At 44.2% G+C, this 12,536-nt stretch overlaps 1 protein-coding gene across 1 annotated transcript; it reads right to left on the bottom strand.

Annotated features, from left to right (window-relative positions):
- Positions 1–5,726: 5,726 nt before the first annotated feature.
- Positions 5,727–6,672, bottom strand: gsx2 (GS homeobox 2). Its single transcript, XM_070832895.1, has 2 exons — positions 6,297–6,672; positions 5,727–6,067 (listed from the first exon to the last, which is right to left on the bottom strand). The coding sequence occupies exons 1-2, from the start codon at positions 6,670–6,672 to the stop codon at positions 5,727–5,729; spliced, it is 717 nt and encodes a 238-aa protein (XP_070688996.1).
- Positions 6,673–12,536: the final 5,864 nt, after the last annotated feature.

Below are 12,536 nucleotides of genomic sequence, written 5' to 3'. Positions count from 1 at the left end.
GTGGGGAACAGGAATCACATCTAGGCTAAATAAAATATATAGAATATACTGTCTAATGCACGAGTCGCATGCAACTCGCAGGGCACCAGATGACTTCATATTTTGGCGAATAAAACTTTTCAAGAAACTTTTCCAGAGTTGAGGATAATCTAATGATTGGATAAACTAACTAAGCCTGCAATTAAACTCCCATTAGACCTTTAGAATCTGATGTTTTAGATTCCCCGCGTCTTTTTCGACAAAAAAAAGAAAAAAAAACTTTTAAAAAGACAAACACAAAGTAGTTTCAATCATCTATTGGTTTCCAACAACCTTTCAATTACCTTTTACTAATCCCCTTTTTATATTCCTTTCGTGTAAGTATATCCAGAGTGAATTGGCGGCTCCAAAAGGCGCAGTGAGGGTCCTTTGCAGCGGCTGTAATCCTCAGAGGTCCTGCGCTGTGAGAGCATATGTGCGACCCTCTGTCCGCATCCGCGACCGTCCTCTCAACTGCGCTCCGGCTAAGCGACCTGTAACTGATTCAATGTTACAGTCCACCCTCCTCCTCCTCCCCCCCTTCTCCTCCGCCCCCCGAAAAATCATCTGGCTCAAAGTAAATAACTCTCAGGAAATGACACCCCCCCCTCTCCTCCCTTCCAGCGCTGGACCCCTTTTCAAAGTAAGAGTCTGCTTATTTGGGGAGTGAAATGTCCCCGCCGAAGTGAGGGAGGAATGGCATTTTCATGGGGCTTTGTTTGGATACCACAACTTCTGGAGAGCAGGAGAAGGTCTGGGGTGTTTTTTTTTGTTTTCTTTTTTTTTTAAATAACTTAAGCTGTTGTGCGTCTGTTGATGTGTCACTGTCTTAAATTCGGTTTTGTTTTCTGAGTGCAACAGTTAGCAGTTTAGATCACCAAGTGATAAAAACCAGACTACGATTCAAATTTGCATTTATCTCTCATTTTGCATGATGCATGGCAGCTCGGTGAGTGGACGCGGCTCCTGAGCGACAGAAACTGGGAACATTTGAGCGCGTAACTCCTAGAGGGCGCTCCAACACCATCATATCACCAGCCAGATATCCTCTCTCTCTCTCTCTCACACACACACACACACACACACACACACACACACACACACACACACACACACACCCTAAATCGTGTTAAAGTTACACCATCAGTTTAGTTCTTCTTCTCTGCACCACAGAGAACTAAAAGGACCTCTGTTTACTGGCACACATGCGTCAGCTGTTTACCGAGTCCTCTTGGCGCAGCCATCATTTTCTAACGCCCTTACCCCGGGGCTCTCCTGGCGGGCAGGAGAAGAATAATGGGCCCCTATGAATCACCTATCTCTGTGCGCAGAAGAGGGGCATCGGACCGGTGTCTCTACATGGAGCAGAGCCCCGGGGCCGATGATCACCCCCCTCTCTCCTCCTCCTCTCGGCCCCATGCAGCCGCTTGGCGCAATCACTTCCACATGTTGCCCACAAGAACAGTGTCCTTGTTCTCCAAACAAAGGATCTCAACTTTGGAAAACCAAGCTTACCTCAAACCGGTTTAAGGTTCTCACTTTAAGTCTTTACTTCAACACTTTGCTTAAAAAAAAACTTACATAGAAAATCACATTCAGGTAATTTACATTTTAGAGGCAGATTTACAACAGTTACTGATTTTTAAAAATATATCTATTTCTAACAAATTCAACATGACAAAAGGCAAAAATCTGCGTTCATTAAACCTTTAATAAACTACCACCATAGATACTTCTGAACACAACAAGACACAAGGAGGCCCCCAGCAGCACCTCTTCTCCACAGATGATTACAATGAAATGTGTTTGCTGAGTCCTAACAGTTGGATCCTTCATAAGATGATGGGGCACTTTTGAACCTGATGGGTAGAGGCGGAGACCTGCACAGTCCGGATCATCGCTTACACATCACCTCTCCATGGAGACCTGCCCCGTCCTTCCTCTAACTGTCCACAAGAGGGCTTTGGGGGGGAAAAAAAATCAGAAACAAATTAAGTAGCTTACAATTTAACATACGTGCAAAGCAGACTTATTACACAGGAAGTATGTCAAATTCCCTGTAAAGACCAGACTGAGCGTTTATTTCATATCATTTGGACACATGGTTCGTCCTTCCTGTCAAAACTAGACAATTGATCCGAGAGTAAGAACACCCTGGTATAACTAGTGTTATAACTTCACTTTTAGGCTGCTCTTTAATGTTTTAATAATAGACGCATTTAGAGTTCTGCCTGTTTCTGGCTCATCCACGTTTTTGTTGTCTAAAAGCTGTTTAATCGCCATGACTCATTTTTTCCCTACGACCTGCACATCCATGATTAAGAGCACATGCAACCTATCGCACCACAGCAGACGTGGACACAGCAGAGCAGAGCAGAGCAGAGCAGAGGTGGGGGTGATGGGGATGTGGTGCGTGTCTGAGGATGAGTCCACAGACTGTCGGTGGCCTTCGGGCGGAGGTCCCTCAGGGAGCTGTCCAGCGTGCTGAAATGTGTCTTTACCACACACGGCGGCGTTCTGCCCTCAGTACAACTACCGCCCCCACCCATCTCTCCAAACAATGACTAAATACATTTAAAAAAAATCTTTCTGTTTTTATTTCACAGGAGCTTTGGCCTCTCTGATGCAGCGGATGGACAGAGACTCCAAGGCCTTGTGGAGAGGATCAGCCACTGACTGCAAGTAAAGGTGAGTTTGTTTGGATTGAAACAGAAAAATCAACTAAATCTGTCGTATGGGATAAAACATAAATACATGAAAACAAAAAGAAGAATTAGGCTGTAATACATGTTTGTATTTGTAATTTTCACACGGTACAGTTTAAACAGCTTAAATAGATGTTGAGGACACTTTGACCACATTTCAACCGTGTGCACACTAAACACAAATTAGGTCTTTAAAAACAAAAAATGACCTTCCCACTGTATATTGAATGGAAGCAATTTGACTGCAAAATGAACGCAGTTAGCTCAACAAAAACAAATGAACTCTCTAGTGTTTGTTCCACTGACCCTGTGCGTGAATGCACCTGACCTTGTTTATGCAAAGATAGATTTACCCACTTGACTTTCACTTTATAAGGTCACAATTATGATTAACTAACAGCCCCCTCCTCTCCACACACACACACACACACACACACACACACACACACAGACAAGAGGAAGATTCGCCCTTCAGCACAAATTAGCCCAATTATTTACCAAAATACCAAATCTAACAGCTTAAATGTTAGAGATTTTCCACTGTAGTTGGAGCCCATCTGCGCCATATCTGGCCTGATAACAGTCGACCATCATTATCCTTGAAGATGCACGTTTAACTCAACACAGGGTGTAAAATGTGTGTGTGTGTGTGTGTGGGGGGGGGGACTAGTTTGTGCCAGGAGTGCCCCCCCAGAAAACGCACATCAGAAAGCATCTCTTCTCCGGACGCTCTCTGATGTGTTGCAGCTTCAGGTGGGAAGTACAGGCCACATGCATGGAGGATGATTCATTAGTAAAGGCGGACGTCTCTTCGGGAAAAAGACAACGCTGTTCCCCTCTATTCCACACCGGCACTTCAGCTTCTTGCAGCCTCTGTCTCTCCACATGAGACAGCAGCTGCAACCGCCTGAAAAGCGCTCTTATTAATTGTCTTTTGTCATGCGTAATTGCCACATTTTCAATGGTGGCCGAGGCCTGGAGTCTTTGGAGTGGTCTGGTTTAGGTAAAGTCCCTTCCATCTGACGTGTGAGTTGCATTATTTTAAACATTTATTAGGGTAAAGCTGTGTGATCGGCGGTTTGATAGTTTGGGGAGAGATGAACATTCTGCCTGGACAAATAGATCATCTCTTAAAATGAGCCTCAGCCCATTATAGCGGCCTCCAGTCCGAGGTCACGTCCTGTGGGGCTGAAAAGGGAGGGTGGGGGGGGTCTCTCTAAAAACTGCGGTTTACTCCTTTGTTAATCGCTGGTCTTTCACACCTGCAAGGGAACTCTAATTCGATTAATAGGAACTTCAATATATATTCATTAGATGGCTTTCCCCCAATAATATATGATCATCAGCGAGATGTGAAAGGGGACCATTTATTCGGGCTCTGAATGGGTCTGCGTGGGACCAAAACTTCACCTGCTTCCCCTCTCAATTAGGAATGTATCCCAAACTCTGACAGAAACGAGTTAAATTAGGCGTCAGCTAATTTCCAGTGGCCCCTCCCACGTAATCCCCCCTCAGAGTCTTTCCATTTGAGCGTGCCCCCCTTTTAATTCACCATAAGTTGAAAGGTTCAAATAGTGCCTAATGAAACAGTGACTAAATCGTTCTGTGTCGCTCGGAGGAACCCTGTCGCTGTCTCTCAAAGCTCTCTGAGCACGCAGCCGTCGGGGGTCTCCGGCTAAATGCGAGTCCCAAGGCAGGACAATCTAACCTGTCAAAGCCTTTGCCCACTTCTATATATCCTTGTTCTGTGGTTTCAAGCAATAGCAGCATAATCAACCAACGTGGGACCGAAAACGCAATTAAACTCGCTTTGGACAACCAAAATCTTTTCAAAGGCGAACATTAATGGACTATTGGCTGCTCCCCAGGGGCGTTATCGGGTACCCTTTTGTGGTCAGATCTAAGGAGAAATTACAGCTACACTTTCATATAGCTCACTCCATCCACTTTGAATTAAAAAGCTTACATCATGTAAAGTGAACACTGGCTCTATTAGACAGTTAGGGTTAACCCTAACCCATGAGAACTTTATAATAACAGTTGTCAATGGATAGGGGGGAGTTATTGTGTAAAAGCTGTAATGGATGATAGCTGCTCATAGATGCTGCTTATTTTAGGCAGAATGACCAGAAACCTTGTGCAGTGCAGTGCAGCTCAGTAGCAGGCGACTGTGTGAGACATTATTTAAGATGGAGTAAGAGGTGGTGGTGTTATACTGAGAAGGGTTTCAATTATTTTGTTCACTCCTATGTACATTTTGCATCAAACTATATGTATTCTCACTCTTATCACTTTATGACCAGAGCTTCCTGGTAATCAATGTCATGACAAATTGATAATAATCACAGTAATAAAGCAGTATATTCTACATGTGTTTTGCAGTGCAGTGATAAAGGAAGTGCATTTTTGTGGCAAAATTTAAGTTTCTCAACTTACATTTATGCAAAAATACACTTTTTTTTTCAAATTCTTATCAATAATGGAAATATTTGCAGTATTGACAACTTAATTTTTCAAGTCAGCACATTGGCAGCCTCTTAGGTCAACTCATGTTTATTACAATAAATACAGATATACATAGTTTACAAATAGTTGCGTACAGGTTCCACACAGGTTAGGCCTATACTATTGCTAAGGGCTTTCATTACCACACTGCCTCACCGACAGTAATGGGACATGGGGCAATAACTGAGAACATTCACTGGGGGTAATTAACAAGACCTGGGTATGTGGGTGAGAAAATACATCCGTCTATTAGGGCGCACAGTAGGTCACGTTTCCCATTATTTCACGACAGTGTTAAAACATGTATTCATATTATTCCTTTAATTTAAAAGGAGGATAAACTTGAAGTGGAGAGCAAATGACATTTTCAACACTTCTTCTCAGACTTCATGCGGGGTTTTTTTTTTTTTTGGCCCAGAGGTTGCGTAATGCTGTAACCCATAACTGTAGCAGGGCAGGGTGGGTGCCAGCAGTGGGAATGGGGGAGTCGCGTCGCTCTCAGATGGGTGACACCTCTTTCTCTTCAGAAGCAGAGGCCGGAGATAGAGACTCCTCGTCCTCCGACCTCGAATAGTCTGTGTGACCGGTCGTGCACTTGCAACCGCTGTGCGCGCTCCTCTGTGTGGCTTTCCCCTCCTTCTTGTGCTTCACCCTGCGGTTCTGAAACCAGATTTTCACCTGTTTCTCTGACAGGTTCAAGTACGTGGCAATTTCGATTCTTCTGAGTCTCGAAAGATACATGTTCGTGGAAAACTCCCTTTCAAGTTCCAGCAGTTGTGTGCTTGTGAAAGCCGTGCGCATCCTCTTCCCATTCTGTATGTGGCTGCTCTCAGAGGAGCCTGTTGGAGAGAGAAAAAAACATTTCACGTCAGATATTTAGGTTTTTAGTACTACAAGTCTAAACTCAATCAAATATGCAAATGGAACAAAACGCTGCGCTAAAATCGTTGTGAGTAAAAGCCGAGAATTGACATTTATCTAATTGCCTGAAAATGCATCATAAAGTGTAACAGGTGCCGAGCAGTGCTCCTGACTGTGAGCGGAGACTGGAGCAAACAGGTGGCTTACCAATAGAAAGACAGTGGTATCTCCTGGGGTCTGTGACGCTGAAGGTCGGCGTGCAGACAGGTGTATGTCCCGGGTGCGCGATTGCGGGAGACTGCTGATGCGTTATTCTCTGACAGTACTGCGCCTCCGCTCCTGGAAACTGAGCCTTCAGCATGGGAATGCCGCTGCGGGAAGAGTGGATGTGGGACGTGACGCACAGCGGGCAAACACAGAAAGTCCCATTTTTCCTGGAAGGGCACACCGGAGCGGCGACCGTCATGACGCCCGGAGAGTGCATGCTGATGGGGATAAGGAAGTCTTGTCCCGGATGCTCTGGCGGTCCAGGGCGCACCGTATCCTTGATTATTAAAGAATCGACGTAAAAAGACCTCGACATGGCTGTGCCGCTGATAAGTAATCTCTGCGCGCACAAGATGATAGCTGTTTCTCATCTGAACCCCTCGGGATCTCCAAAGGTGCTTATGTTTGATGGTTCAACAAAAGGGACCCCGAGGAGGGTTGGCCCTGCAGCGTCACCCACGTGCGCTCCCGTCTCCAAGGGTTTATACTGTCAGCGACCCAAACCACGTGATGTCTCCGTGGGCCTCCAATCACAACTTGCAGATTTACTCTTTTTAACCCAGAATTTAGAAAAGTCTTGGGCATTTGAATGATCTAACTAATTAAAGAACATATATATGTATTTGTATAATTATTTATGAGTTATATTTAAGTTCTGCTCAAACTACTCAATAACTGAACCACCGTTTTCAACCAATCAAACCAAAATAAAATAAAGCTTCAAAAATACATTTTCACAAACAAATTTATGGAACTTGGATTTATTAGAATTTGAGGAACTGGTGAGAATGAAATCTGACATTAGAAAGCGTCATTTGGAAACTCCTGATCACCAAGTAACACTTCAAAAATAATAGATCAGCTGCAGCAGGCGCAGATAAACCTGTTAGAGCAGGTGCTGAGAAAACTGAAGCCTCTGACTTCTTATGGCAGAATATAGTTTTGTTAAAGTGAAGGTGTTTTGATAATATTCCCTTTTTTTTTCATATTTCCATCTCCAGATCAGTCAACGTTGGTTTACTGTTTAAAGCGCGTAAAGGTAAGTTGTGTGATGGACCTACTTTTATTCCCAAGTTTATTTTCCCTAAATGCGATTTAGGGACTTGTGCACGCGACTATGAGCACTAATTGCTCCGCAGTCTTATCACGCTTTGAATCCGGTTGGTCCAGGTTTCACTTCCAGCAATTAAAGAATTATGAACTAATGGCGAGACTGGGCTGCGGTTATTTGATGGCGATTAGGATTCAATTAGAAAGTGTTTATAATGGCCGGTCTGTGCGGGGGTAAACAGGCAGCTATTTCAGAAATGCGTTAATCCCCCATCTTGTGACAATAATTAGCGAGTTTGATCCCCAGGCGGGTCACCGGTAGGTTTAGCTTCTGCTTTCATCTGCCAAGTAACGCCTCGGACCTTCAGACAGAGGCGAGCCGTCAGCAGGTCCAACACGACGTGTGTTAGTTTCTCCAATCACCTCAGACATCCAGACGCACACACACACAAGTGGAACAGGCCTGTTGTGGATCCCAAGTTTAGATAAGTCACTTTTTGTTTATATCGCACCTATTTTCGTCTTAATACAATCCTGCAACCTTCTCGTTAAGGAGCAAGTACATGATCATTGCAGCGCAGAGGCAACTGGAGCACTTAGTGAACTGTGAGCCTTTGAAAGAATTAGAAAGTCTTTAAAATCCAACCATGATAATGATAAAAACAAACATGTCTGTCACACAGACAGTAATTGTTATAATAAAGCGATTTCAGCGTTTGTCTAGGAAGACGCGCAGAGATGGAGAGATGGAGAAAGAGAGAGAGAGAGAGAGAGATGGAGATGGAGAAAGAGAGAGAGCTAACCAACCAACCAATCAGCCAAGCGGAATGATGCGTGGCGCGCGCCCTCATCACACCATGCGAGCTCTAGCATTATTTTTCCATAATTCTGCACGATAAAATTTCATTGTCTATTAAGTAATCCCACAAATGAGATCCTTTATGAGGCTATAATGAGGCCTAATTGCCAGGACTAGTGGAGCCACGTGGAAGGATTTAGGAAGCATTAAGCCGTCGGGTACTGAGCACAGGCTGTTACCTAGCCATTACTTTCATAATTCAAGGAGAAAATTAGTCCATTTAAGGGAAAAATCCTTTGATTCCCTTTATTCTGCTCGGGGTGACAGGGCTGCAGTTTTTTGTCCGCTTCGGTTAAGAAGCCTGTGCAACAAATGGGGTCGGTGCAATATCACTCACTGTTTAAATGTTAGATTTAAAAAAAAAAAAAAGAATTCTAGAAATGTGTAAAGCTCTCCGGGCTCCACCTCACCCTTGCCTCTTCTTTCTCTGCAGTGTTATGGCCCTCTTACTTTATGGTGCAGCGGTTACCCTCCACTGTTCAGCCCCTTTTCAAATCATGTTGATGGGCAATTAATCACTGGCCCGTTCAGTGACGTGGAAATTAAATTCAAATGGTGGATTTAAAACAAGTTTACTCTCCTCAGAGGTTGGTTGGTCTGAGTTGACTCTTAAAATTTCTAGTGAGAGTATGCAAGAGCGTGTAAGTGCTTCAAAGAGAGGGGAAAGGTAGGTGTGTGTGTGTGTGTGTGTGCACAGCTCCTCCCAGTAGTAAAAACACACAAACTTGTTTAAGTGCAGTGCTAAAGTTCCCCCCTCTCATTCACATCGCATCCCATGCCATATTAGACCGTGAAGAAGTCCATTAATGTTTTGTTGAACAAGCGTCATTAACTTGTATCAACGCCTTTTTACAAACCTTGCATTGTTGTGCAGGGCCAGTCTGCGGCCCATCTTGGCCAATACAGTGGATGATTTGGCCCTTTATTAGTTACCAGGCAACAGATCCTGAATACCAAAACTCAAAGGAAACACTCTGGTCCTCCATATAGATCTCAATGGCGATGGGGGAAAATGAACAATGATCCCGTGGACAACATAATGCCACGCAATGACTTTTCATTAACAATTATCTGGTTGATGTGAATAGCAGCTGCAGTGGCCGCTCTCCATCTCATGGTTTGCAGAGAAAAAGGGGAGCGGGGAGAGAAAGAGGCTCGCCCCGTGAATAGCATCCTGCAGGAGTTTAGGGGGCTCGTGAATGTGGAATCTAATTTATATCTGAGTGAATAATTAGGTTTCTATGCAAAAATGAGTTGGAAATAATTACATTTTAAAACACCGTGACAACTTAGCCGGATAAACAAAGAAAAGCAGTCCCTTTCAATGTCTCACACCAGGAGTTTATGAGCGTTTTCAACTCACCGGGTCAAGATCAATAAGGCTGATGTTTAAATTTTAGTGCAAAAAAAAAAAAAATGCACCAGGAAACAACTTCGTCTTTATTATGAGGGTGTTGTCCTTGGAAATGTCTACAAACTGTTTCTGTGATTGGGGAGAGACAACAGTGTTAGGGAGCGCGGCCCTCTGTCCTATAGAAAAGTAAATTGACAGGCTCAGTGGAAGAAGAGGCTGTGGAACAAAGCCAGCGAGGGTCCTGTTGATGGCCCATAGAGATGTCCTGCACCAGGCTCCCCCTAATTAGGGAGACGCTTCTCAGTCTCACAGAGCTGCTCGGCCCAGACACTCCAGACTGAAGTGTGCCCCTGCGCCTACGAGTGTGTCTGGATGTCCACACTCAACGCAGCATGTGTATGCGTCTGCGCTCTATGGCGCGCACAATTAACGAGCCTCGAAAATGAGATAAACACCGACTGATGGTGACGCTGATCACGGTTAAGTTCCCAGAGAAATGTCTTTATTAAAGCTTATTGTTCGAGCCCTCATTGGTCCCTCTGTCTCCTCTGTTGTTTCCAAAAGACTAAGCAAATGCCATTACAGAGAGAGCACAGAACAGCCCTTATTTCAATCTTTTCTTGCTTGAGTTGTCAAATAGTCCTGAAATCCCATCGTTTTTGTAATAAGAAGCTCTTCCATTGTTGGTCACTATGTTGCGCATGTTCTCCCCGCAGGAGTGATCAGCTGTGCGGGCTCATTATTGTGGTCCTCACTGGTTTCCGAGAAGATCAAGATGCTGCTCTATCTGTGCATAATGATCGGCTTTTTAAGCAACATTGTTTGGCCTCAGAGTGCTGCCTCTAGACTTTGCCTCAAAACACGCTCATCTACAGATTTGGGGACAAGACGAAACGCTTCCTCAAGTTCACAGATGAAAACCAGCTGCGTGTCCTATGGATGAAAAGCTGCCACCTCCTCCCTGAGCAGCCTCAACCAAACCTGAGAGGTTGTCGCCCCTCCTCTGCTCACAGCAGACAGATCCCTGACTTCCCGTGAAACCTAAATCAGGAAATGTTTCAAAGAGTGAATGACAGTCCCTCCACCCGGTTACGCCGACCAGCCTCTCCCTTAGTCTAAAGGAGGTGATATTGTAGCCCCCTTTTTCTCCCTTTGAAAGGGGAAATCCCTGGGATTGAGCTTGTGTGCTGGAGCGGAAGCAGACTGGAATGTGTGTCCGGGCCGCGTCTTTTGTCGCCGTGAATGGACGCGGGCCGCAGTCCCTCTGTCCTCTGTTTATCAGCCTGTGAAGAAGAAAACAAACCAAAATGTTTCACCTGCATCTCATGGCCACCTTACACCTGTCAGCCATTTTGTTCCCCGTCTGATTTGATCTTCCACTCAATTACACTTTTGATCCAATCAGCGCGCAGAAACACATCCAAGAACCTGCTGCTTTTTAAATTTTTTTTTTTTTACTTTTACGCAGCATCCCCTTTGCTGTTCCCAACAATTCAAGATCAAGGCCGCTAACTGTCCAAAGAGGGGCTTTATTTTTAGATAAATAATATTTATTATATTTATTTTTCTGTGTGTTTGCTCACTTCGGATTTAAAATTGATTTGGAAAAGTGTCGCGTTGAGTGGAGTTTGTCATTATGTTGATTTTCCTTGTTGCCTGTTAGTGTCTCTGTGGCAGCTTGTCGCTATGACCTCATCCTAGTTTCCCCTCTGAAACAAACAGCAAACGCTTACACGTTTCTTAATTGAGATGAAGCCCACATTTTGCCATCAATTATTATGGATGCAGCGCTCCTCTAATGGGATTCATTGGAAGATACGCACAAGTTTAAAGGGAGGTAGAGGGAGAGCTGTCAGCATCCAGCCGCGCTCCGAGACTCTGGCTGACTCTGCTCATTTGGACAATGAAGAAGGCATCGATCTGATTTTTTTCCTCCGTTTTTTGTCTTCATCATTGTTACAGCTGCTGGCATTTCACTATTCATTTATATTCGTTCCACTGTTCTGCAAGAAACACAAGCCAATGTAATTGAAATCCTCCGTGCATTTTGCCCAGCCATGATTGTGTTCCTTTCCCTCAGTACGTGTGATTCTTTTTGTTAGAGGATTATCAAATGTATATATGTTCATAGGCAGTAAGCAGCCACACTGTGTTTGTTTTTCTTGAAGAGGAAAGCTGCAGTGGTTTTGTGTAATTCTCAGATGCAGGGCGAAGACAAAAGATTTCAAAATCTGCAGGAAGAAACTCACCAGAACATCAGCTGTTGCATCTTTTTTTTTTTTATTGGGGACATGATCATTTCAGAGTGAGTGTAACTGAATTCTAAACACGATTAAATATTTCTCTTTAGATCATGAATATCTACTCTAAGCTTTTACAACAATCTGTGAAACTGCCTGCTCTGAGCACCTTTATTTTATTTTCTCATATTTTGCACCCACCCAACAGTGGAGGCACCCATGGAGGGCATCACAGGGTTTAATAGCAGAGAAACTCCATAAGTGTTGTAAGCCAAGCTCATTGGACAACAGGCAGATAGTTGTGCAGAGGGTAGTTTGGGGCATCACATGACCCGGCTGGAGTTTGGTGGGCAGCAGCACAGAGTCGCCCTCCTCAGGAGCACAGCCCTGAGCTCTGCCTGCTCTCTCTGTGGGACAGTCACAGGTTTTTACAATGTCAGTCAGTTCAGTTATGTGCAAAACTGTCATTAGAAAATGCTGTGGTCCCATTCTGACCTATATTGACTTCTTTTTTTTTTATCGAATTCTGTGTTGTACTCAGAGGCAGCTCATATGGACCTCTGTGATTTCTTCCTAAAGGACGGGAAGCCGTATCAACTAAAAACAAAAATAAATAAATAAAAAAATGAATCTGATGAATTAAACTGTGGAACTAAATCTAAAAAGTGAGGCGAGTT

Source organism: Pempheris klunzingeri, chromosome 6 (assembly GCF_042242105.1).
Source record: "Pempheris klunzingeri isolate RE-2024b chromosome 6, fPemKlu1.hap1, whole genome shotgun sequence".
NCBI lineage: Eukaryota > Metazoa > Chordata > Actinopteri > Acropomatiformes > Pempheridae > Pempheris > Pempheris klunzingeri.
This window is presented reverse-complemented; position numbering and strand designations above follow the sequence as displayed.

Bases quoted from the DNA above. Each gene is read 5' to 3' on its own strand.
- gsx2 (XM_070832895.1), bottom strand. From the start codon at position 6,672: ATGTCGAGGTCTTTTTACGTCGATTCTTTAATAATCAAGGATACGGTG. The intron at 6,068-6,296 runs GTAAGCCACCTG...TCTCTCCAACAG, and splicing joins ATACCACTGTCTTTCTATTG to GCTCCTCTGAGAGCAGCCAC.